The 23,783-nt window shown below is 40.0% G+C and overlaps 1 protein-coding gene across 1 annotated transcript in view; it reads left to right on the forward strand.

The window, feature by feature from the left end:
* Nucleotides 1-663: 663 nt before the first annotated feature.
* The window catches only part of gpc1a (glypican 1a), a 38,166-nt gene continuing 15,046 nt past the window's right edge, over nucleotides 664-23,783 (forward strand). The window contains exon 1 of the mRNA XM_067415761.1: nucleotides 664-1,157. Within this exon, the coding sequence (XP_067271862.1) occupies nucleotides 1,001-1,157 (157 nt within the window). The 5' untranslated portion in view covers nucleotides 664-1,000. The remainder of the gene's footprint in view (nucleotides 1,158-23,783) is intronic.

The raw sequence follows: 23,783 nt of genomic DNA on the forward strand, positions 1-23,783 counted from the left end.
TGGGCATCCTCACTGGTCTGCGGCTAAGCAGCCCCATATGCAACAAACTGTGTTGCAACTGTGCGGTCTGACACCTTTCTATCAGAACCAGAATTAAATTCTTCAGCAATTTGAGCTACAGTAGCTCGTCTGTTTGATCGGACCACACGGGCCAGCCTTCGCTCCCCACGTGCATCAATGAGCCGTCTGTGACCCTGTTGCCGGTTCACCACTGTTCCTTCCTTGGACCACTTTTGATAGATACTGCTCACTGCAGATCGGGAACACCCCACAAGAGCTGCAGTTTTGAAGATGCTCTGACCAAGTCATCCCAATTTATCCCTTGTCAAACTCGCTCAAACCCTTACTCTTCCCACTTCTTCCTGCTTCTAACACATCAGCTTTGAAGACAAAATGTTCACTTGCTGCCTAATATAGACCACCAATTAACCAGTTCTATGATGAATAGAAAATCAGTGTTATTCACGTCAGTGGTCATAATGTTATGCCTAATTGGAATAGACAGCAAACCATCTCGTTTAAACTGTTTTTCAACAAGAAATAAATTGTTTCTATGAACAAGTGAGTCGATTCGTCAGAATCATTCAAATGAGCCGATTCAAAAGAATCGGACATCACTATTGTTCGGTGAGAACGGGACAGTAAAGAGACAGACAGCACAGGAGCGCAAAGCAGCAGCACTGAGCGCTCTAGCCAGCTATTCCCACAACAGTATTTACTGTTTATACTATAGTAGCTACTTGTAGGAATATTATAAGTTATGCATTATTAATAGTGCGTAAAGACATGAGCACCAGAAACAGATCCCCACCGGACTGATCAATAACCCGCATCCTCTTTCATCATCAGGACCACCGGCTTTAAACCTGGACGTGCATTTGCGTCCCCGAACAAGTGGATTTTACTGTTGTGGAAAGAATCGGATGCGTTGATTCGCTGTGTTAAGTGTAGAGCATCAGTGGACTTCATCATCTTCCTCAGTCTCTGGATCCTGGACACAATGGATCTGACAGCGGTCGCGCTACTCGTGTCCCTCATCTCGGTGTCTCTGTCTGCGGATAACGCGGGCGGTAAAGCGCGGAGCTGCGCGGACGTGCGCCACTTCTACAGCGGCAAAGGCTTCACGTTAAACGGCGTCCCGCAGTCCGAGATATCAGGTATGAATCCCCAGTGAGAGGTCATTGTTACAGGCACTATTGTCTCATTCATATTCAACTGTCATTTCTCTCTGTGTAGACTATCTATCTATCTATCTATCTATCTATCTATCTATCTATCTATCTATCTATCTATCTATCTATCTATCTATCTATCTATCTATCTATCTATCTATCTATCTATCTATCTATCTATCTATCTATCTATCTATCTATCTATGCACCTGAAACGCTCCAATGTTTCGAGAGGTGCATGTTCTTATTGTCAAGTTCAGTGAACAGATGGAGGGTCCCAGACAAAAGCTCTACACCGAACAGAACAATAGACAAAATCTGCACCGGGTCTACACCTGGCATAATGTTGATCACGAGCGACTTCCCCATTAAAAATGACCTTTCGGTTCATTCATCAGTTTTATATAGACACCCACCTGATGTCTGGATCCCCATGTGGTTTGAACGAGAGTGTGCTGGAGCTCATCTCCAAAAGTATGTGGTCCCCGTTTTTCCCAGGGCTGCACTCTAGGAGTAAAAAACCTCCCCGTAATTGCAATATCTGTTTTTTTTCTGGTATTTCGTGGTATTAATCAGTGTTGGTGGTGTTATTAGGTACACACAGGGCAGTGTGAAGTCAGTAAATCGTATCATTTGATGAGCAAGTCTCATCATTTTCTTTGTCAGTTGCTAGTAACAGGCAGCGGCTGAAATCCGTGCAGTCAGCAAGTGACTCGTAGCTGCAGCCAGGGATTTTTAATGTTCCCATTAGAGGCCAAAAAATGTTGGCAGGTTGTGAATCTGTCCCATGCATGCTGGGTAGTACGCAACCTGCCATCAATCTTTATGGCACAGTCATCTTTTTGATAATAGGTCGCACATTATAAGCAGTAATATGTCACAAATCAGTTCGCGTAAACATGCAATTATATCAGTGCATGATGTGCTTCCAGTTTTTTCCCCCAGAATTCCTCTGGGATGCATGTGTCTAATTGTGCTGTGTGCCCGAGAAGCTAAAGGAGATAAATGATCGCACATGTGCCACACTCACACACATAAACACTAGTAAATAAAGCCTAAGCCTGGAAGGAAACGCAATTTGAGCAACATTGCCAGTGTGCTTTTTCTATACGATAATGAAAATATATCCATACAATATATATCCGGCCTTCCCTACACAGACAAAAACACTTACTAGCGTACACACAAACATCAATGCAACAGCACCTCGAGTAATAAGTGTATTTGAGGCGTTACACATTGGCATCCTCAGCAGATTTGAGAGGCTGGGAGAAACAAAGAGTTCCTATTGGCCGAGAGGAAATTCTCAAGGTCATCGCCTGCGGTCTCAATGACAGAAGGGGGAGACGGGGAAAATGTAGCATGTCCCGGCCGCCCACCGCCGTCTCGATTGAGGCTGTCTCGACATCTTTTATTCATTGTCCAAATGGTCGAAACAAGTTGTTCGTTTAAAAGCTTTAAAGTGGTTGGCAGCCTGATTGTGTTTGTCTACTTTAAGTGGTCATGTTTATTTAAATTAGACGTAGTATACGTTAGTGGCTAAATGGTTTGAGAGACAAATTAAGTTGTCATACTTTATTTCCATCACAAAACCCAAAAGGAGATATTTATAGCACAGTGTTCAAGCTGCTCTTTTCCATACAATGAAAGTGAATGGGGACTACGGCTCTCAAGCAGCATTTTTTGTGAACTACCACTTAAATTTCAGTCTGTTCCTCATGCACAGCTTCAGCAGACTTGGAATATAGTGCACAAGTAATTTGGATTACATTTATGATGCTTTTTTATGCTTTTTGGAGCTTAAAAACCCCAGTCCCCATTCACTTTCATTGTAAAAGTGCAGCATGAACATTTTTCAAAACATCTCTTTTTGAGTTCCACGTAAGAAAGTGGTATTGAATGGCATTAGGATGAGTAAATGATGACATAATTTTCATTATTTGACCGAAACTCTGAAATATGTCGCATTATGGACTTAAACTAATTTGCAAAGAATGTTTCATGTCGAGTATTACGTTTACATTTAATCATTTAGCAGACGCTTTTATCCAAAACAACTTACAAATGAGGAGAACAATAGAAGCAACTAAACAAAGAAGTTAAGTCTCAGTTAATCGAGCGCAGTACACATACACCTTTTTATTATTTAAAAAAATGTCATACTACATATTTTTCATATTTCAATTTTTGTATTGAAAGTATGGTAAATACTGGTAAAACGTTCGTGATCTAACATTACTTGGCACACTTGTTTTACGCATATTTGGCGCCACCTATTGTTGCGGGTGTATTATTGACATGTAAAAGTCTAGAGTAGACCCTGAATATAAGACAAACCTGTTTTTTTTTTGTTTTTTTTTATCTATTTATAAGAAAAAAAAACATTGTCTTGATTTTGGATCAGTGCAGTTGTATTATTGATACTATTTAAAGGGCCCTGTCTTACACCCGGCGTAATGCGACGCCAGGCGCGACGCAAGTGTTTTTTGCTAGTTTCAGCCCAACGCAGTTATAATTTTCACGTCCAATGCGATGTTGTTTAAATAGCAGATGCAGTCACACCCCTCAGTTCGCCCATGGGTGCTAGTCTGAAAACGAGGTGTGATCCAGGCGCATTGTTGGCGTGTTGCTTTTTTGAGGCAACTGAAAAAGACTGCGGCATTGACCAACAGAAACCTGGTCTAAAGTCAATGCCGCAGTCTTTTTTTGCGTTATCGGCGGGTGTCCAGCGAGCGTATGCTCTGCTTATTACACACACAGGGACGTGCAGCAGCACACAGACATTTTAATATAAATGTGTTTTTTATGAATGAAACCGGGACGTACTACATCCGTCATGTTGTCACTGTCATGTGACCTGCCGCGTCAGTTGGGTCTCGTCAGCCATTCACAATTCCTCTCCCGTGGCCTCATGGGATAGTAAAGTGTCCATTGTATGTGCACTTAAGGATCTCAGAGGAAGTAGCAAGTCATCCAGGGACTTTTCACCCACCGTTTGTCGAATACTATGTATTCGGACATATGTCGACGTACTTTTTCTGCCGTATAAAGTATTTTGACGCCTCTTTATCTAGTGTGACATTGATACCCATAGTGCGGATATTGAGTTAGAAGGTTTGAGGTTTCCGCCGTGTTTTGTTTTAGCGTGTTCTAGAAAAAGCTCATCATAAAGCATTACCTAAAGGTCAGAGAGGAACCGGAGCTGAATGATGCGGCCTCGAATTACAGCAACTAGTGTGTCTGCCATTTTTACAAACACAGAGGCGGCGTATTGTTCGTCGGAGGGAATACGTGACACTTTGAGCCCTGCGGTCACTCTAAACAATGACAATCTCACATTTCCCTCAAGTAGGCCATGAAGATGGGAGTCGGGCGGGTATGTGCGCGACCTGGTGCTTGTTTGTGATCGTATTATCGTAACTTTGTTATTTTAGGAGATTTATTTCCAGGTTTTGAAAGCGAGATCCAAGGGTCCGCGGTGTTGAGGAATGGGTGATGTTTTTGGACCCTTATAACCTGTAGCCTGGTTTCAGACCTCAGCTTTGGCTCATGTTTGCTGCTCTTCTATAGAGCGAGGCACACACCCATGAGCCCTGTGTGAAATGAAAGAGGCACACACCCATGTTCTCAGCCACACTGCCACACGCACATCCAACCCCCATGTGTGGATCAGGCAGGGGCCTGATTCGGTTAAGCTTTTCGCATATATTAAACCCGTTCGCACATGCTAATTCAGTAATACAGTCCTTCAGTGGAGAGAGACAATCAGATTGGCTCATTTGACGTTGTTAATTAGTTTTACGCATCTAATTTCTGTTTGCACAACTATCACGAATTTTAATCCAGTTGTAATTCCTAATTTTTTTTGCCGTGAATTACCAGATCAATTAAAATTTGATATTATTATCATAGTTATATAAAATTATACATATAATTACATAATACATCATTTGAGTATCCCTCATAAATATAAATGTTTTAAAAGTTTTATTCCATTCAAAAATAATATTTATCGTAATATCAACTCAAGGACATCTCACATATATTATAGGACAATTCATGAGGACAGCTCATAGTATGCATTGTAATATTATTGAATATTGTTCATAATTATTATGATTATTATATTTCATAATTTTATATATTAAAGTTTAATGTATTTGGGTTAACATATTTTATGTATAAAATGTTCTGTCGTGTAAACTAAAAAATGTAAAATATGCTTCATATGATTCTGAATGAAAAAGTTTAGTTCAATTCAAAAAAATTATATTTACTGTATACAGTAAATACAGATAATATATTATCAACTCATGATCAACCAAATATTATTTCAGATTATATTGAGTATGAACTGATATCATTATTATTAAATTTTATAGTAAATTATACATTATGATACTTTTTATTTTAAAATGGAATATTATGAATAATTATTATATTATTAATGTTATATATATATATATATATATATATATATATATATATATATATATATATATATATATATATATATATATATATATATATATATATATATATATAATTATTACTAAATTATAATATTTATAAGGTTTAATATATTGTTCTGTCGTGTAAACTAAAAATAAAAAATATGCTTCATATAATTTTAAAGGAATAAGTTTTATTCAATTCAATAATAATATGTACTATCAACTCATACAGTAATTATATTTATGAACTGATTCCATTATTATTAAATGTAATATGTAAAACATTATTATAAAACAAAATTGTATTAATAATTATTATTTATTATAGTTATAGTCATTTATTAATTATAGTTATTACACTCTCTCTCTCTCTCTCTCTCTCTCTCTCTCTATATATATATATATATATATATAGAGAGAGAGAGAGAGAGAGAGAGAGAGAGAGAGAGAGAGAATATAATAACTATAATTAATAAATGTTATATATATATATAATAGTTTTTTATATATCGTTTATTAATAATTATTGTATTTATTAAATGATTATATTTTATATATTTATATTAGGGTTTAATATTTATATGTAAACTAAAAATGAAAAATTATTTTCAGTGACTGTATTTAAAGTATGAACTGATTGAATTATTTATTTCAGTTCTACATTGTGTTGTTAATCATATTATTTATCAAATTTGAATAATATTAATTTATATAATACATTTATATATTAAAATGTAATATACTTTACAAAATGGCTTTCTTTGATGATATTTAAATGAGTCAAAAATAATTTACTGTAATCTGACCGCATCCACCAGCTTAATCATGTAGAAATAGGCTAGTTCAGTTTGGTGTTGTCCATACATACTGCACATTTCACTTTTTCCAGTCTAGTGTTAGTAGTTTCAGCTTGTGCTGTGCCGAATGCTCATGTTTTCGCTGATGAATTGAGGACTCGTGATTATCGGAGCATAATTACACCTTCTCCCACACAGCTCCTCTCCCTCTGGCCCGCTGATTGTTCTTTTGATGCGCGGGGGTGTTCCTCCTGCGCGGCTCAGCGGGATCTGCAGTGCACCGTGATGCTTGTTAGAGCTGAGATCATGCCGATCTGATCAGGGCTGAAACACGCCACCACGCCGCGGTCTCGATCTTCCGCGCTCTTGCCCTGCCACTGAACGCGAATAAAAGCGCACCTGCGATCCGAGGAACACGCAGCACCTGGAAGGAACCGCTGACAAGCCTTCTTTTGTTCACTTGCAATTGGAACGGTTGTAAAAGTGGAGTGGACACGTCGAGGTCTTTGAAAAGCCTCGCTTGTGTCCTAAAAAACAAGTGTGGAGGATAAACATAGACATTTTTTTCACATTAAAAAAGCTAAATAAATACATTTGTGACATGTTACAATAAGGTTATATCTGCTACATTGGTTTACATGAACTGATATTGAAAAATATAACTTTATTTAATTTCAGCTAATATTAATTTTAACATTTAATAATACATTATTAAAATCAGATGAGCTAACATGAAGTAACAATGAACAGCTGTATTTTTATTAACTAATGTGAACAAAGATGAACAATAAACAGAAACAAATGTTTTGCTCATTATTGGTTAATATTAGTTAAAGCATTAACTAACGGTAACTAATGGAGACATATTGTCATCAGAATAGGGTTTTTTGACAAAAGCTGGAAACGTTTGTATAAAATGTAGTGTAATTGCAAAATAAACTACCATAAAATGTGGTTGGCACATTTTATTTTACCTTGCATTACAATGGTTTTCAAGAACGGCGGCATTTTCCTTACAGAAAATAAAGAAAATAAATATATATTTTCAGACATATTTTTACCTTTAATGTTTCAAAATATACAAAAAATGTATGGCTAATATAGATACATAAATATACATATATTATGATTAGAATAATAGATTTATATATATATATATATATATATATATATATATATATATATATATATATATATATATATATATATATATATATATATATATATATATATATATATATATATATTATTCTAATCATAATATATGTATATTTATGTATCTATATTAGCCATACATTTTTTGTATATATTATACATACATACACATACATACACACACACACACGTTTGTTTTTGTGAAATATATTACCAAACTGTATTTTCTATCACTCTACACTGCCCCTAAACCTACCCATCACAGGAAACATTTTTACTTAAAAAAAAAAAAAAAAAAAAAAAACATTGTGTGATTTATAAGCCTTTTGAAAAGTGGGGACATGGGTAATGTTCTCATATTTCACCCTTTCCTTGTCATACCTATGTCATTATACACATTTGTGTCCTGATATTTCACAAAAACAAGCACAAATACTGGTTAAATCATGTTAAATCATTTTTCAAAATAATGTTTTTCAAGTATTCTCTTCTGCTCCAGGCTGATTTTTTTTGGGTTAAAAAAACACTAATCGTGTGAAATATATTTACATTTTTAAAAGAACAGTTTTAGAAATAGTTTTCAATTTTAATACATTTAAAATGTATGTGATGTGATAAAGACTTCTCTCAAAAACATCAAATCTTAATTATTCCAAACATTTGGACCGCCTGTGTCAAGTATTTTAAGACTGGTGGGCCTTAACGAAACACATCCTTAATGTTACTATGTGACCCAGTAAAATGTACATTTATGTAAAATCCAAAGCAACTTCCATTTCTTTCAGTTTTGATTCGTTCTCCTGAGAATCAAACCCTCAGTCTTAGCATTGTTAGCGCTCTACGCTACTGTAGATACACAAATGCCTCGAAACAAAGAAGTGACAGTTAAATTATGCATCAAAATGCAACTTGTTTTGTCAACAAAATCTACCCGCGTTGATTAACCTACACAATATATGTATCAGTCATATGCTGAACATGTAGCCATTAGCATAGCATTAGAGGTATAAACACAGCTGTGCTGATGTTGCATGATAACACTTCTTACTTACACAAATCCTTGAGCAATTCTTACACTTCACAACTACAGAAGAAAACCCTGACACATCTGCTACTTGAAAACAAATTCAGCCAGAGTTCACTGTCTATGCTGTTAGCACCTAGCTAATTAAATACATGAAATGGCTCCATTTGTGATTAGTCTTCCGCAGCCGTCGACAAGTGTTCGCCACCTCGCGCTGAGCGCTCGCTAGCAGCAGTGTTGTGAATAATTCACAGTAGCGCCCGGCGTTCCTTCAGCCACTTTGCTCTGCCAATATTAATTGCACGTTTTTGCGTTAGCCAATTTGCTGTCAGGATATCTCGCTGCCAACGTGCTGGTGAGAGGGAAGAGAGGAGTGAGTGATGAAGATGGAGATGTGATTATTATCGCTGTCAGCTTCTTTGTTCGAGGAACATTATAGTGCTCGAGTGGCAGAGACACAGAGTGCTGTGAAATGTGTGTTGTCTCAGGGATTGAACAAGATTTCCATGAGTGAGATTTGAAAATATGTGCCAGTTCTCTGTGACAAACAGGGTTGCCAGGTTTTCACAACAAAACCTGCCCAATTGCACCTCAAAACTAGCCAAAAACAAGCCAAAATGCAATTTTTCTCCAGCTAAAATTAGCATTTCCGGGGCTAAATATAACATAATTGGGGTCACTTCAACCCACAGACATGAATAACAGCCTGTGACAAAACACTTTATATTTTAAAGATCAGATTTTCTGTCCAATCAAATGCTCTCTAGAACCTGTAGCGTCCTGCCCCCTGCACTATAAACGCCTCCTGAAGCTGCGGCTAAAATCGGTCACTTCTTCACACATTTATTATTTTCTACATGGTAAATGGCACAGTGCAATATAGGGGATAGGGAATGATTCAGTCAGTCTAAATGTGCTTTACATTGGGGCGAATTAAGTCTGGTTTTACGTTACGGTGCATTCAAACAGGGCGTCGACATTAACACTTCTGGTTTACTTTGAATTAGAAACGTCATTCTTTGCCGAACTAAATTGCGTGTTCCGTTACATCCCGTCATTGGCATTGCTTGCGGCATACGCTGAAAAACGTTCAAATTTTCAAGAGCCAGCGCCAATCAGAACGCTTATGCAAATACCCTAGCGCAGATGCTAGCCAATTGCGTTTATGCAACACCGGAAAAAAACTAACGTGATTGGCTGTTGACTGCCGTCAGCAAGCCTGTAGCACTCCTCTGTCTCGAATCTGCGCAAGATGTCAGCGCCATATTCAGACATCCAGAGGCTTCGATTACTTCAGCGGAAGAGAGTGAGTTTGCGTCGTCCATATTTTTTTACGGTTTACATGGTCGTTAGCACACGCCAAAATTTCATTTGCAAATTTGTGCCTATGCACGGTTAGTAAATGAGACCTTCTATCTGGTGTCCTAACAACAAGGTCACATCACATTAGGGTTCAGGTAAGGTTTGGACATCATCCTCCGTTTACTGTATTAGTCAGGTAATCTCTTTAGGGTATTGACATTTAGTGAATTAAAAGTTCTTTACCATTAACTCATTAAGTGTCTCCTTGTATTGCCATTCCAGTGGAGAAGAATGGCCGTAAGAATCTATTCAGGGTGAAAGTGTGACGTTCGGCACATGCTATGCATGTAAGTAGCCTATGCCAAGAGTTGTGCTGAGGTTTAGTTTGATCACTGTAAACAAGCAGCTACTACGCAAAGCCTCCAATTAGCTACATGAAAATGTTAGCAAAACATGTTTTCCTTTTGCTATTACAGTGATTCTGTGTTTCGCATCTCAAAAATGAAGGTCTGTTTTGGTACAAAACAATGCTAACAATGCTAAATGCAAATAATGTAAACAAATAGTCATGGGTTGTTAGTGTAGCAAAATAAATATTTATCACAATGGAGGAGAAACCGTCCCAAATCTTTTGTTGTTGACATCAAACAGTGTCCAACTCTGTGATGCTTTAGCGCAAGTTCCTCTGTCACTTGGGAGAGGCTAACACTGACAGATTGCATAGCGTCCACGTTTCCTCTAAATCAACAACCTTGACAAGTCAAAGATCACTCAGAAGTGGTGTCTGATATCTGAAATGACTGTAAAGATGAGGTTGCTGAGGGTTTTTACAGATTGGAACCGCTAATGCTAAATGCTAAAAGCGCCAACAAATGTGTAGCAATTTCAAAACCAAAACATATTCTCTCTGTTAAAGACACACTTCTGACTCCATGCGTGACAGCTCGGGATTAGGATTTCTTTAAGACTCAAATACTTTGTAATCCAGGGGCTCTTAATCCCGATTTTAGCAGCGGCAAGCGTGGCAATTTGAGCATGTCTCAATGACCTTGTTAGAAAGCAAGGATTTTAAGTTCAAGAAAAGCACTCAAATGACCCCTTTACCTAGCATTAGCTTACGTCTCCAGTGATTGGATCACGTTTGGAGAGCAATTGAGCTGTCACTTTGACTGGCCCGGTTGTAAATGTTCCATAATTACTTTTCCATTTCCCCCGACTGTTTTTATTTGTCGTTAAAGGGCACTTGTGCGGATTTTCAGTATATATATATATATATATATATATATATATATTATATATATATATATATATATATATATAATATTAATTACAAATATTTATATAAATGTGCTTTTTATAAAATAAAAATGCAGTTAAAAAATAAAGTAACTGAATATATGGCAGCCAAATACACTCTTATCCAATATATCTGTGTGTTTTGTTCATTTGTCTTGACCCTGTCAGCCAATGCGACACACCATTAGGCTGATGAGATTTATTTATTGTGACATTTTTTATTGTTTGAGTGGAAGCAATTATGAAGAACTTATTATTTTGCATAATGGCTTGCCGTTTCAGTCACGGCACGTTTTCCTTGCTCGCTGGAAGAACCTCACACACCGAATGACAGCTACTGCGGTCGATAAAACTCACTGAGGGATTATAAAATTAATGCATCATACTGAGAATGATGGGACATTATCATTTGCTGCTTTTATAGTCTACTAAGTAAGCACATTCTCTCTTTCTCTCTCTTTCTCTCTCTTTGTGGAAAGCTGTTGTCTTTCTGTTATTATGTCTGCTCCCTGGTTTCGGTCCCTGGGGATGTCCATCTCCCTGAGGGATGACCGTTCCCCCCTGGGACCATAGGAGGGCCTGGTGCGCCAGTCTGCATAGAGGGCGTGACCTAAAGCCCATCTTATAATTCAGATACGATACTACAGCCTCGTTGTCGGATCATATTGGGACATGGTGGCCGTGGAGGTCCAGGAAAAAGCTCCTCAGAGCTTAGTAGACCGCCAGCATCTCGAGGCAATAGATGTGCCAGGAAGAATACCAGGCTTCCCACAGACTTCCCTTAAAGCGGCCGTCTATGATTGCGCCCCAACCAGTGAGGGAGGCGTCTGTTGAAACGGATTTCCGGCAACATGACGCTCCAAGCACTGGACCTTGGGACAGAAACCAGGATTTCTTCCATATAACTAGGGAACGAAGGCATCTGCGCGTTACCCTGATCATACGGAATGGATTTCCCCTCGGGGAGAACCCCCTGGTCTACAGCCACCACTGTAGGGGTTTCGTGCAACAGACCAAAGGTTTTCACGTTGGATGCTGCTGCCATGAGCCCCAGCAGTCTCTGAAACTGCTCCACAGTGAGGCTGCTGCTGCCTAGTTTTTCTCTGGAGACCATCGCCTGTATGGACTCGATATGCCGCATCATACTCGAGCTCCATACACCTCCCAGGAACATGGTTCTCTGGGATGGCATCAACGCTCTTCTTGCGTTGAGTCTCAACCCCAAACACCGAATATGGGCCAGAACGACACCTCGATGCCGAACTGCCATTTATCATGACTGGGCCCTATCGAGCCGGTCGTCGATAAAATTCAGTATACGGATGCCCTGGAGTCAGAGATGAGCCAGAGCTGCATCTATACTTGGTAAAGGTGCTAGAGGAAAGAGCTAGGCCGAAATAACCCGATACTGGTACGCTTCGCCCCGAAAGCGAACCTCAGGAAATTCCTGTGGGCAGGAAGGATGGAGATGCGGAATATGCGTCCTTAGATCTATCGTGGCGAACCAGTCCTCGAACGGGATCTGCTCACGATGGAATAGTGAGTGTCTTGAACCTGAATCTCCTCAGAGAACAGGTCAAGTACCTCAGATCTATTATGGGACGCAACCCAAAGCAAGGCCATAACCAGGTCAAACAGATCAGTGAACAAAATTATACGAAATTCTGAACGATATTTTCATTAATTTACTTTTAGTAAATAGTCTCAAATGTTCAGTTTTAATCCACTCATATAGTTTTCTTAATTATAATGTTCATCAATGATTGTATATTAAGAGCATGGAAACGTTGCATTTTGTGTGTGTGCAATTTAGTTTTGTGATTTTATCGGAAAGAATAGTCTCTCTTTGCAACAGCATTACGCGATAGATTGACACACGCTCGTGTGTGTGTGTGTGTGAAGACTGCGGGAGCATGTGCGCGAGCCAAAAGAGAATGTAAATCCCGCCTACTTTGATTTGATTGGCCATTTGAGCGCCGTTAAACCACATTCATTTCGACTGTCTGAACATGTCAATCACACGGTGTCAACCAATTGTACTGCATGAGAGAGGGCCGAGCTAACTCTCTCAAACACACACACACACACACACACAAAGTGAGGCATAAAGCGCGGCACACGCAACGACTACGCCAAAAATGGTTTTCAGAGCGCCGCACGGGCGAGCACTAACATTAAACTTTGATGTCAAGTAGGGGGCCACAAAATATCATCCTGCGGGCCGCAAGTGGCCCGCGGGCCGGGAGTTTGAGACCCCTGCTTTATGGCCTTCTTTACCAACAGGGAGACACTTCCTGTTCCATAACCTGCCACTGGGCTAGGCACATCACCGTCCAGACCACACCGATGAACTTCGGTTGTGGAACACTGAACTGCAGTTTGTAACCTTTGCCCATGGTACACAGGGCCCCAGCAGATATATTCGGGAGGTATAACCTAAACACCAAAACATTCTGCTTGGGGAACCAGCCTAGAGGCTGGTCTCTGGTACGCACCGATCCTCCTTCCCGACCCCCTGAAGCGAACACCCGACAGAGTTTAGTCGGGAGGATATTCCGTGTGTGAACACATTCGCTACCCAGCTGCAGGTCTTACTAGAGGCGGCTAGAGCAGTATTCGTTCGCTGGAAATCGATGTGGCCAGAGCGTCGTAGACAGCGGATCGCAGCATCGACTTCCAGAAAACTCCACAGAGGATTTTCAGTATGCGCATACGTTTACTGCCTAGCTGCAGGCCTTACTATAGGCGGCTGGAGCAGCATGCGCTCGCTGGAAATCAATTTGACCCGAACGTCGTTGACGGCGGATCGCAGCAATGACTTCCATAAGACTCCACGGAGGGGGCGACCTCAATCGCTCCCCGGAAGAGGGGGCTGGCCAGCAGGCCACTGAGCTGGGCACACCACAGTCCAACACACACCGATGAACCTCAGCGGTGGAACACTGAACTGCAGTCTGCACCCTTTTGCCCATGGTATACAGAGCCAAAGTAAATATACCCGGGAGGCATAACTATGCCCCGAGATACTATACTAGGGGAACCAGTCTCTCGATGCTGGCCTCTGGTACCCACCGACCCGGCAGAGCTTAGTCGGGAGGATTTTCGGTGTACAAACGCGTTTGCTGCCCAGCTGCAAGTCCTCTAGAGGCGGCTGGAGCAGCATGGTGTGGTCCGAGCGTCGTAGACGGCGGATCGCAGCATCGACTTCCAAAAAAAAAACTCTACGTAGGAAGCAACCTCGATCGCTCTCCGGAAGATTTTCTTTTAGATTAATATATAAATAAGTGAACACGATTTGGATGATAGGCATAAAATATCTACTTGGAAAAGTCAGATATAAATCCCATTTAATCCCTCAGATTATTAAATGCCACCATAGCCACCCATCAATGAACATGGCCAGAATGAAAGACTGAATAACTCCTCAAGTCAGATAATATTTAATTCATTTTAATTCCTCAGAATTAAAATTCGGCCATAATCACCACCAGTCAATACGGTTTTAATATTTATACAGAATCGTCAACTGCACGATCGGCAAACGTGAGATTCGATCCGATTACAACATATTTAGCTTCCATCCCTTGACCACAGGCGCGAGGCTGAAATGCCCGAAAAGCGCAAGCGTCGAGATATTTTTTACTAAACACAGCCGGCACCCTCAGGAGCTGACGGCTACCTCGCCCCAAACAGTATGTACACCGATTGCGTGTTTAACTTATTTTATTGCAGATCCGTAATCTGCGCGCTGCCTCGGCCACGCGCGATCGAGCCTATGAAGTGGCGAGCTCTCATTTACTTCCCTCCTTCGATGCTGAGTACGTATAATTCCTCGGAATCAAAGTACTCAAGCATCTGGTTCTTCCCCCGGGGGAAGAAATCGCAGAGCGGGCTTCCGCACGGGGACGGAGAACACCGAGTCACTACAGGCAGCCCCCACAAGAACTGCCCGAGCGCCCTTATTTTATGAATGAAGTATCGTGTTTGGTGCTTAACTTCACTCGCCTTGATGCTGTGCACGTCAGACGGCTCAAGCATCGGGTTCTCCACCCCGGGGGAAGAAGCCGCATAGCGGGCTTCCACTCGGGAAAAGAGAACATCTGAACTGTCAGCGAGGACTGAGATGGTGCCTCGGTCCCAATACCCGCTGATAATTTCATTAGCGAGTACACTGATTTATGCCGCCGCGCGCTGCCTAAACAGACGCGGGATGAGGCTGGCCGTCTCCTTTGAGCACGCGGCCAGCAGAGAGTGAAGCACCCTGAGCGTCAGCTTATCACAATGCCAATATGCGCGGCTCCCTCGAGAGCCGCCCTAGCATGCTGAACACCCAGGCACTTCACACAAAGCAAATGTGTGTCCGAGCCCGCATGAACGGGGACACGGATGCACACATTGCTTGAACTCTCTCTCAGTCGCCACTCACACAATATATATATTTTTGACAAACAACAATAAATAGACAGACAATTTTACACAAAGCGTTATGCTGAAGAGCGATAACTGGCGGTACTATGCGCCGGCCTCCGCTTTATAGTTTCCGGGTATACCGTCACATCTACGTCATGACGTAACACCAATCAGGATTGGACTAGTTTCATTCATACTTCAGATGCGTTGATGCTTAGGGAGCATCCCCAATTCGTCGTTTCGACGCAGTGCGAAGTTCCCTCGATATAGGGAACTACAATACCGTGGTTAGCGTAGTTTTATATTTCTGCATTGTTTTTTTTTTCTCTCCAAAAGGGATGAAAAATAAATTGAAAAGTAAATCAGTGAATCATAGGCGGCAGGCTCCGCCTACTTTGGGTTTCAAAAATGCTCTTCAGAAACTACTGGTGACGTCGCGGACACTACGTCCATTGTTTTATACAGTCTATGGTAAAAAAATAAAAAATACAGTCTATGGTAGAAATGCTTTTTTCACAGTCGGTCACGAATTTTTTTTTCCACAAACAAAGGTCATGTGATTTCAACATTGGTCGACCATGTAAAATAAAACCGCATTTATTAGGCTATTCTGATAGAGTCAAAATATTGTACATTTTTTATGCTTAAAACTATTTAATTGAAGAAAAATAGCTAAATACACTTTCATATTCTGTATATTGATAACTGTGCTTCCCCAGTGTTAAAACACACCAGCCGCCATTTTACATACGTACGTACCAGAGCTAAATATTTCAGTGCCAAAATCCAGGCTAAAAATACTTCTTAAGAATCCTTAAAGTAACCAGACAGGAGCTTTTGTGGTCTTTCTCTTAAGTTTTACCCTCTCTCTTCGTCTTAACCCGTTAGCCTGTTTTCCTCGTCCGCACTCTCACACGTGTCCTCGATTCGAGATCAGGACGTCTGTTTTAACAAGGTTTGGCAAACATTGTAATGCGCACGATTACGAGCGCTGTTTGCACACACACACGTGCTCACTGACACACGTGTGTGTCTAGGCAGCAGGGCAGAGTCTGAGCTGCGGTGTATTTTTAGATTTATGGAAACCTAGAAATGTCCAATTCAAAGAGCTGGGTTGTACTCTTAGCCATCTTTCACCATTAGCGAAGCAAGGCACACGTTTTAGAGCATATCCATAATGCATGCTACGTGCCGTAGTCTCAACAAATGCTCATGAAGATGAAGTCGCTCGTAAAAGAAACCTATCTTTCCTGCCTCAATGTACTGCCTGAAGCAAAAAAAGGTTTATTAGATGTTGCTAAGTCTGCTAAGCTAATGGCACAGTCTAAATGTACGAATTAAGTATACATTTTTCTTTGTAGATATACTGCATTTCCGAGTAGGACTTTATAGAAAAGTGTATGACAGGATGGGATTTTATTCATAAGTTTTTTAAGGTGGCATATAGATGACATTAGCCAAAAAGTTGTTTCAGAGCAAGTTATGATTAGAACCAAGTTAAGAAGACAATTCTCAAAATTATATTTTATAATCTTTCAGGAACTGGTAGTAAAAAAGTAAATAAATAATTCTGTAAATTAGCTCATTAGCAAACACAAAACCATTCGAACCATTGCAAAAACCACAGGTTTTGAGAACACTCGCCTATGTCTCTCTAGTCTATGATTGGTCCGATAATACAGATAGCCCCGCCTCAATCTCACGTCATTGGTTGAGCCACTGTTGCTATGTTGAACTGGTCGGAATGTTCAAATAAAAAGAGTGTATGTTTGTGAATGTTTTGATAGCACCACAGTCGGTGTTTACAGTTTTTGTGGAGAACAACTATTGAATAGTTACCTTTTCACTTTAAGATGGGATAAGAGTAAGTATTTAAAAGGGATAGTTCACCCAAAAGTGAAAATTACCCCATGATTTACTCACCCTCAAGCCATCCTAGATTTAAATGACAATCTTCTTTCAGACGAATAAAATCAGAATTATATAAAAAAAAAATGTCCTGGCTCTTCCAAGCATATAATGGCAGTGAAAGTGCATCCATCTATTATAAAAGTAATCCACAGGGATCGGGGTTAATAAAGGCCTTCTGAAGCGATGCAATGTTTGTGTAAGAAAAATATCCATATTTATAAAGTATTTTATACTTTTATAAAGTAAAATATCTAGCTTCATTCAGACCGCTGTCTGGCAAAAGATAGATATTTTACTTTAAAACGTTTTAAATATGGATATTTTTCTTACACAAACTCACTGATTGGCTTCAGAAGGCCTTTATTAAAGGAACACTCCACCATTTTTAGAAATAGGGCTTATTCAACTTCTTTCCTACATTTAGATATGTGGGCAAATGCATTTTTGTCTCATTGCATATAGTTTGGCAGGGTCGTCGCTAGCTTAGCTTAGCATAATGCATGGAATCCTATGTTGCCAGGTAGCATGTCCCAAGTAAAAGTGATCCAAATAAAATAAAAAATATATTTGTACTTGTTGTGAATACATAGGCCACAAGAAGTAATTAGGTGGGTTTTTTTTTAATTTATCACTTTTACTCGGGACCTGCTAGCTGGCAACATAGGATTCCATTAATTATGCTAAGCTAAGCTAACGCCAGACTAAAACAATGCATGCACTGAGACAAAAATACATTTGCCCACATATCTAAATGAAGGAAAGAAGTTGAATAAACCCTATTTCTAAAAACGGTGGAGTGTTCCTTTAAACCTCAGAGCCGATCCTTTTATAATGGATGGATGCACTTTATTGGGCTTCACATTTTGGACTGCCATTATAATGCTTGGATAAGCCAGGACATTTTTAATGTAACTCTGATTGTATTCATTTGAAAGAAAAATGTCATATACACATATTTCTTGAGTAAGTAAATCATGAGGTAATTTTCATTTTTTGGTGAACTATCCCTTTAACTTTGTGAAAAGAATTTGACCCCACGTGCCTTTAATAGTGTTTTAAATGTTGGTGTTGCTCTTATCATAAAATTGGAATAGCTGGGCTATGCTATCTATGTAACACTAAGCTGTACTTTTTGTTTTATTAGTTTCCCAAAAGGTGCCTGTATATCATGTTCTAAGTATAAAGTCATCAGGGTTGCATTTTCCATTTGAACCCTCTCATATATTGTGTGTTATAGGATCATAGCAGCTCATTAGACCAACCTGTTATGGCCTTTATATTTCACACTCCCTTCTGCTTCCTCAGTTCCCCTGGGTCATAAAACTGTAAACACGCATATGAGAGCAGACCATGTGCAAACTAAATCACAGTCAGGCCTGGGATATTTTCACCGCCGATTATGGCCAGACCCCAGACGTACCTCAGCTTGACGATCCTACCCATTTACCAAAGAAAGGAAGGCCTGGCATCTTAGAACTACCTAGGAAATCAATTAAAAGGTGCTTTCCAGTGTTTTATAAGGCATTCCGGGGCTTGCTCTGAAGTCCTCTCTTTTAGCACATAAAGCGAGCGCCAGTCAATCGCCTTTATTGCGGCTTCTTGGAAGGCCTGGTTCAGGGGTCACAAGCTCTTAATGCAAGACGGCACGGCGCCCGGGACTCTTTGAGCAGCCCCGCAACTCAGCAGGGTAGCGGATAAGAAAGACCAGAGGCAGATGGTTAAGAGAGTGCGAGAAACCCAGCAGGAGGGGGGTAATGAGTGCTAATAGGCACAGGAAGAAGTTTAAAGAAAGGTCACCTGGAAATGTGGCGGAAGACCAAATGAGAAACGGACAGGAGCGGAGATTAAAAGAGTCGGCCAGAGGTGACAAACGCCCCAGATTATTTTATACTGTCTGTAGTTTAAGGACTTAATCCCTCATCAGTTTTTATTCCCCAACAGGGCACCTCCATGTATACGGGGACAGATTATGACGTCGGGATGTCCTGTTCATGGGAAGGGAGCAGGACACTGAGGCGTTACAAAACTAGAGGTCTCCCTTTACTAATGACCTTCAAGTATAGACCTAAGTGTAGATGTAGTTTTGTTGCAAAGTATAAAATGGTGTCAGACCCATCGTAGAGTTCTTCGATTAATAAAAATGACCAAACTTCTGTTTTTTTATTGCATGTTTACTACATTCATTTGTGTTGGGGCTACATCAGTAAATGTTGTTGCGGTTAACTGAAACTTGACAGGGAATTTGTAGTTTCCCAGCATGCTTTGCAGGACACTTGATGGGGAAGTAGATGTTAAACTTGAATGTTTTTGAGTGTGACAAAAGGGGAAAATTAATGTTTTATGTCCAGTTGTGAGTTTCAAATATCGGGTTACCATTTATTCGAAGAATTACGCTTTTGCTTAGGTTAATGTGCCGGTATATGAAGAGTATGTTAATCGTTGGTTTAATCAGTGTACAATTGCTGTTTAGCATGTAGCATGGTAATGTGCAGTTGGGGAAAGTAACTTTGTAAAGTAATGCATTACAATATTGCGTTATTCTCTTAAAAAGTTACTAATTGCGGTACTTAGTTACCTTTTAAGAAAAGTAATGTGTTGCGTTACTTTTTCGCACCTGGGCTGGGCTTGTTCTTTTTTTATATATAACAAAAGGTTACATTTCTGCAAATGTAACGACCCATTCACACTAAAATATAAAAAAAATAAGCCTCAGGCTGAAAGAAATGCAAAAGTACAGGTGTACAGTATGTGTACGTGAAAAAGAAATCTGATTACATAATTCAAGTTACTTGTAATGCGTTACCCCAACAATGCTGCCATTGCTAGCTATGAACTAGATCTAGTTTAGATCTAGTCTAGTTTCCAAAACATGCTCTGCATCCAAAATCGAATACTTGCCTACTGTATAGAATGCGAAAAACAGTACGTCTAATGAGTAGAAAGTCAGAAAGTCACAGTAGGCGAAAAGTGACTGGATGGCCTACTACTTCCAGTAAAATTCTGAAGTGTGCATTCGATGGATGCTTTACTATCCCATGAGGCCACGGGAGGGGATTAATGAATGGAAGTGAAGCGCCGCAACTGACGCTAGTAGGTCACATCACAAAAATGTTATTCATACTAGCCAAATTCTTACTATATAAAACATACTATTGTATTGGTTTTGAAGTCAATTGGAATTCAAATGTAGTATCTACATCTACACAGACAGTACGTTATTTTTTTTACTCTTTAGAAGACTTGAAATATAGGGAACAAGCTGTATGGACTGCTTTTATGGTGGTTCTGCATCCCTTTTGCAAAGTATGTTTCTTTTGAAAAACCAAGTTGTTATAAGCTTGTTGTCTCATTTTACCTATATTTACAAGAACTGTATAAAACAACTGTAACATTCTAGAAAATAGGCACCATTTCCGCTGCTCATCGGGGCCCCCTGCTGGTCTGGAACCCCGGGAAAACAGTTGGCAAGGACGTGTGTTAATCCATCCATGCTTAAATTCAAATCCATGATGCTGACACAAATGCGGAGGTGTTTGGCACACTTCTTTTTGACAGATAAATTTGCTCTGGGTTACACACTTCCACCCCCTTCTCCCTCTTTGTCTTCCTAACCTCATTTTTTCTCTGCGTATTTTCCCAGTGTCCTCTGAGGACATTGGTCTTCTGGGGATTACAGAGATATTGCATTGTGTTCATTACAGGCAGCTTATCCTCTTAATTGAGACCAATGTTTGGGCAAAGCGCCATGTCAGCCGTGACCCCATATTTAAAAAGAAGGTCAGATTCAAAGATTAGTTGCGAATGGCGGCCAGCTTAGAGTTTTCTGTTGCACAGTTGTCATCATGTTCTGATATTTTAGTAAACCAGAGAATATGGCCACACTGTCAACCAAATCAGTTTTTTATTAAATGCATGTACCTAAACAACAAAAACCAACACAAGATTAGATTTAATTTATACATGACCATCATGCTACATCGCTTATTCATGAGATTGAGATTTAAATTTAGCATTTTCTGAAGAAAATTTGAGCACAACGCTAGGATGGTTACCGGGGTGTTGCTATGTAGTTTTTAAAGGCCCACTGAAGTGCCTTCAATTTGTTGATGTAATATCCACTGAGACAGGAAGACAGGACAGGGCATATTGAAAAGCCCCTCCCCCCTTTTAAAATAGCTAATACAATTAGTTTATATCGCAGCCCAGCCAGAGCTGTTGAGCTCAATAAAGCCGCAGTTTCCTCCTAATCTCTAACCGCTTCTCCTCCTAATCTATTTCATACCACTTTAAAAAATATATTTAAAATACTGATAGGTTTCACGGAGCAGACTGGCCACACGCTGCGGTGGTTTGTGCGTCACTAATGTCAAACCGGACTTCATTGGCCCTGATAAAAAGCATATTTACACTGTCTGAATCCTTCCATATTCCTTATATATTGCACTAATATGCCATGTAGAAAATAGTGACTGCGTGAACAAGTGACCGATTTCACCCACAGCTTCAGCGTCTATTTAGTGTATGGGGCGGGGCGATCCAGATTCTAGAGAGCATTTGATAGGACAGTAAATTATGGGGAAAAAAGCACATTTTTCTTTAAGTGATATTCTTTTCTCTAGATATGAATCGGTCGATCCTTCAAAGTATTTTTTTTTTTTACTCATTCATATTATTTCATAACAGCACACTTCTTAGCAAATAAGAGTCGCTTGTAAAGAAGTCCACTTTTTTAGTACTTTAAATAAACCTCTGAGTGTGTTTCTATTCATTCTTTTACTGCTTGCTGAGCATTGTGCTACAGTATGTGGTACTTGTGTGGTAACGCGGGTGTGGCGTTCATAAGTCTTCCAGAAGGGCTTGGTTGGGAAGAAAGCTTACCAAACACTTTCTCATTCCTCAGAGACGCAGTGTTAATCAGGCACGGAGGACATGAGCATGTTTTTTTGGCCAGCGCAGGGATTTAAAACCTCAGCCAGCCTCACCTGTAGATCCCCGCGCACCTGCTTCTGGTAAACCGGTGCCTGAGGCAGCCTTTGCTCTCATCTCAAAGGAGTCCACTCAAATCCCCTCCCAGGAAAAGAAGGAAAGCGAGAGATGGGAAAATAAAAGAACTATTCACATTGGTATGTCAGGAGCTTTGAAGATGAACTTGAAGAACATCCCTCAAAAGAACTTCCTCTTACTGTTTGGTTGTTCACTTTTAAAACGAGGCCTCGTGTTCTTTTCTTCTTCTGAAGTCAGTCCAAGTCAAATTTCAGAAGCCAATCCAGAAGGCATGAGGGTGTTTTAGTCCGATGTGTCAACATCAGTGCTTCTTTGTGAATTAGCGCAAATTTTCTTGGTGGAATGTGGTTTATAGAACAGGCTTGTAAAGAATCATTCAACATATTGCCATTTAGTTTCAAGGGGTTTTGTCCTCCAGGTGAATTTTTTTTATTTCCATGAACATGCTTTATGCAAGTACGTGGACACAGATGCTACTACCTACGTTTCTCAGTATTTTTAGTGTGATTGTTTTCTTTTACGTTTAAATTTTTTCTTTCAGGTCATCTACTGTTATGGTTATCTGTTATGGTAAGATTATCTTGCTAAGCAAGTCAGCTAAAGCAAAATGTTCATAGCAAATTACTTGAATGAAAACATGGTTTAATAGCACAGACTGACGTGCTTGTACATTTTCCCAGTGCTTTGTTCAAAATTCCCTTCATTATTTGAAATGATCTGTTCAAAAGTTGATACCCTGGGGTATTTTACAGCATGTAAGCGAATATCAAAGAGGCATGCAAGGGGGAAAGAATGGAAAAAGAGCAGTCAGCACTACACCGCATGGAGCATTCAATTGATTAAATAGTCACCGGCCCTGAAGGGATTGCGCCAGTTGGGTTGAAAGCTGCTAACAGTTTAACTTGAAGGGATTTGCTTCATCTGACACTACACAAGGTTTCTCCGCCGTCGCGGCCTGTTCGTCATCCTGTTTGACTATTTGTCTAGCTGTCCATCTCTAACAATTAGGCTGTCTGAAGGAACCCCTGATTTGTCAAGGTAGACGGAGGCGGCTGACAGGTGATTCTCTGTCAGGCTTTGATTCACGGCCTTGTTCCGTTGGCAGCCTGTCGATTTTCATCCGACACACGGACACGGCACAAGGAGGCTCGAACAATGTTTATTCGGTGCAGAGAAGAGATAATTCCTCTGGATTTATTTTTAGCATATAGCCTTGGCGAGCGTCCTGCATTCATAAAGATATGCATCATATCTTCTT

Source organism: Pseudorasbora parva, chromosome 14 (assembly GCF_024679245.1).
Source record: "Pseudorasbora parva isolate DD20220531a chromosome 14, ASM2467924v1, whole genome shotgun sequence".
Classification (NCBI taxonomy): domain Eukaryota; kingdom Metazoa; phylum Chordata; class Actinopteri; order Cypriniformes; family Gobionidae; genus Pseudorasbora; species Pseudorasbora parva.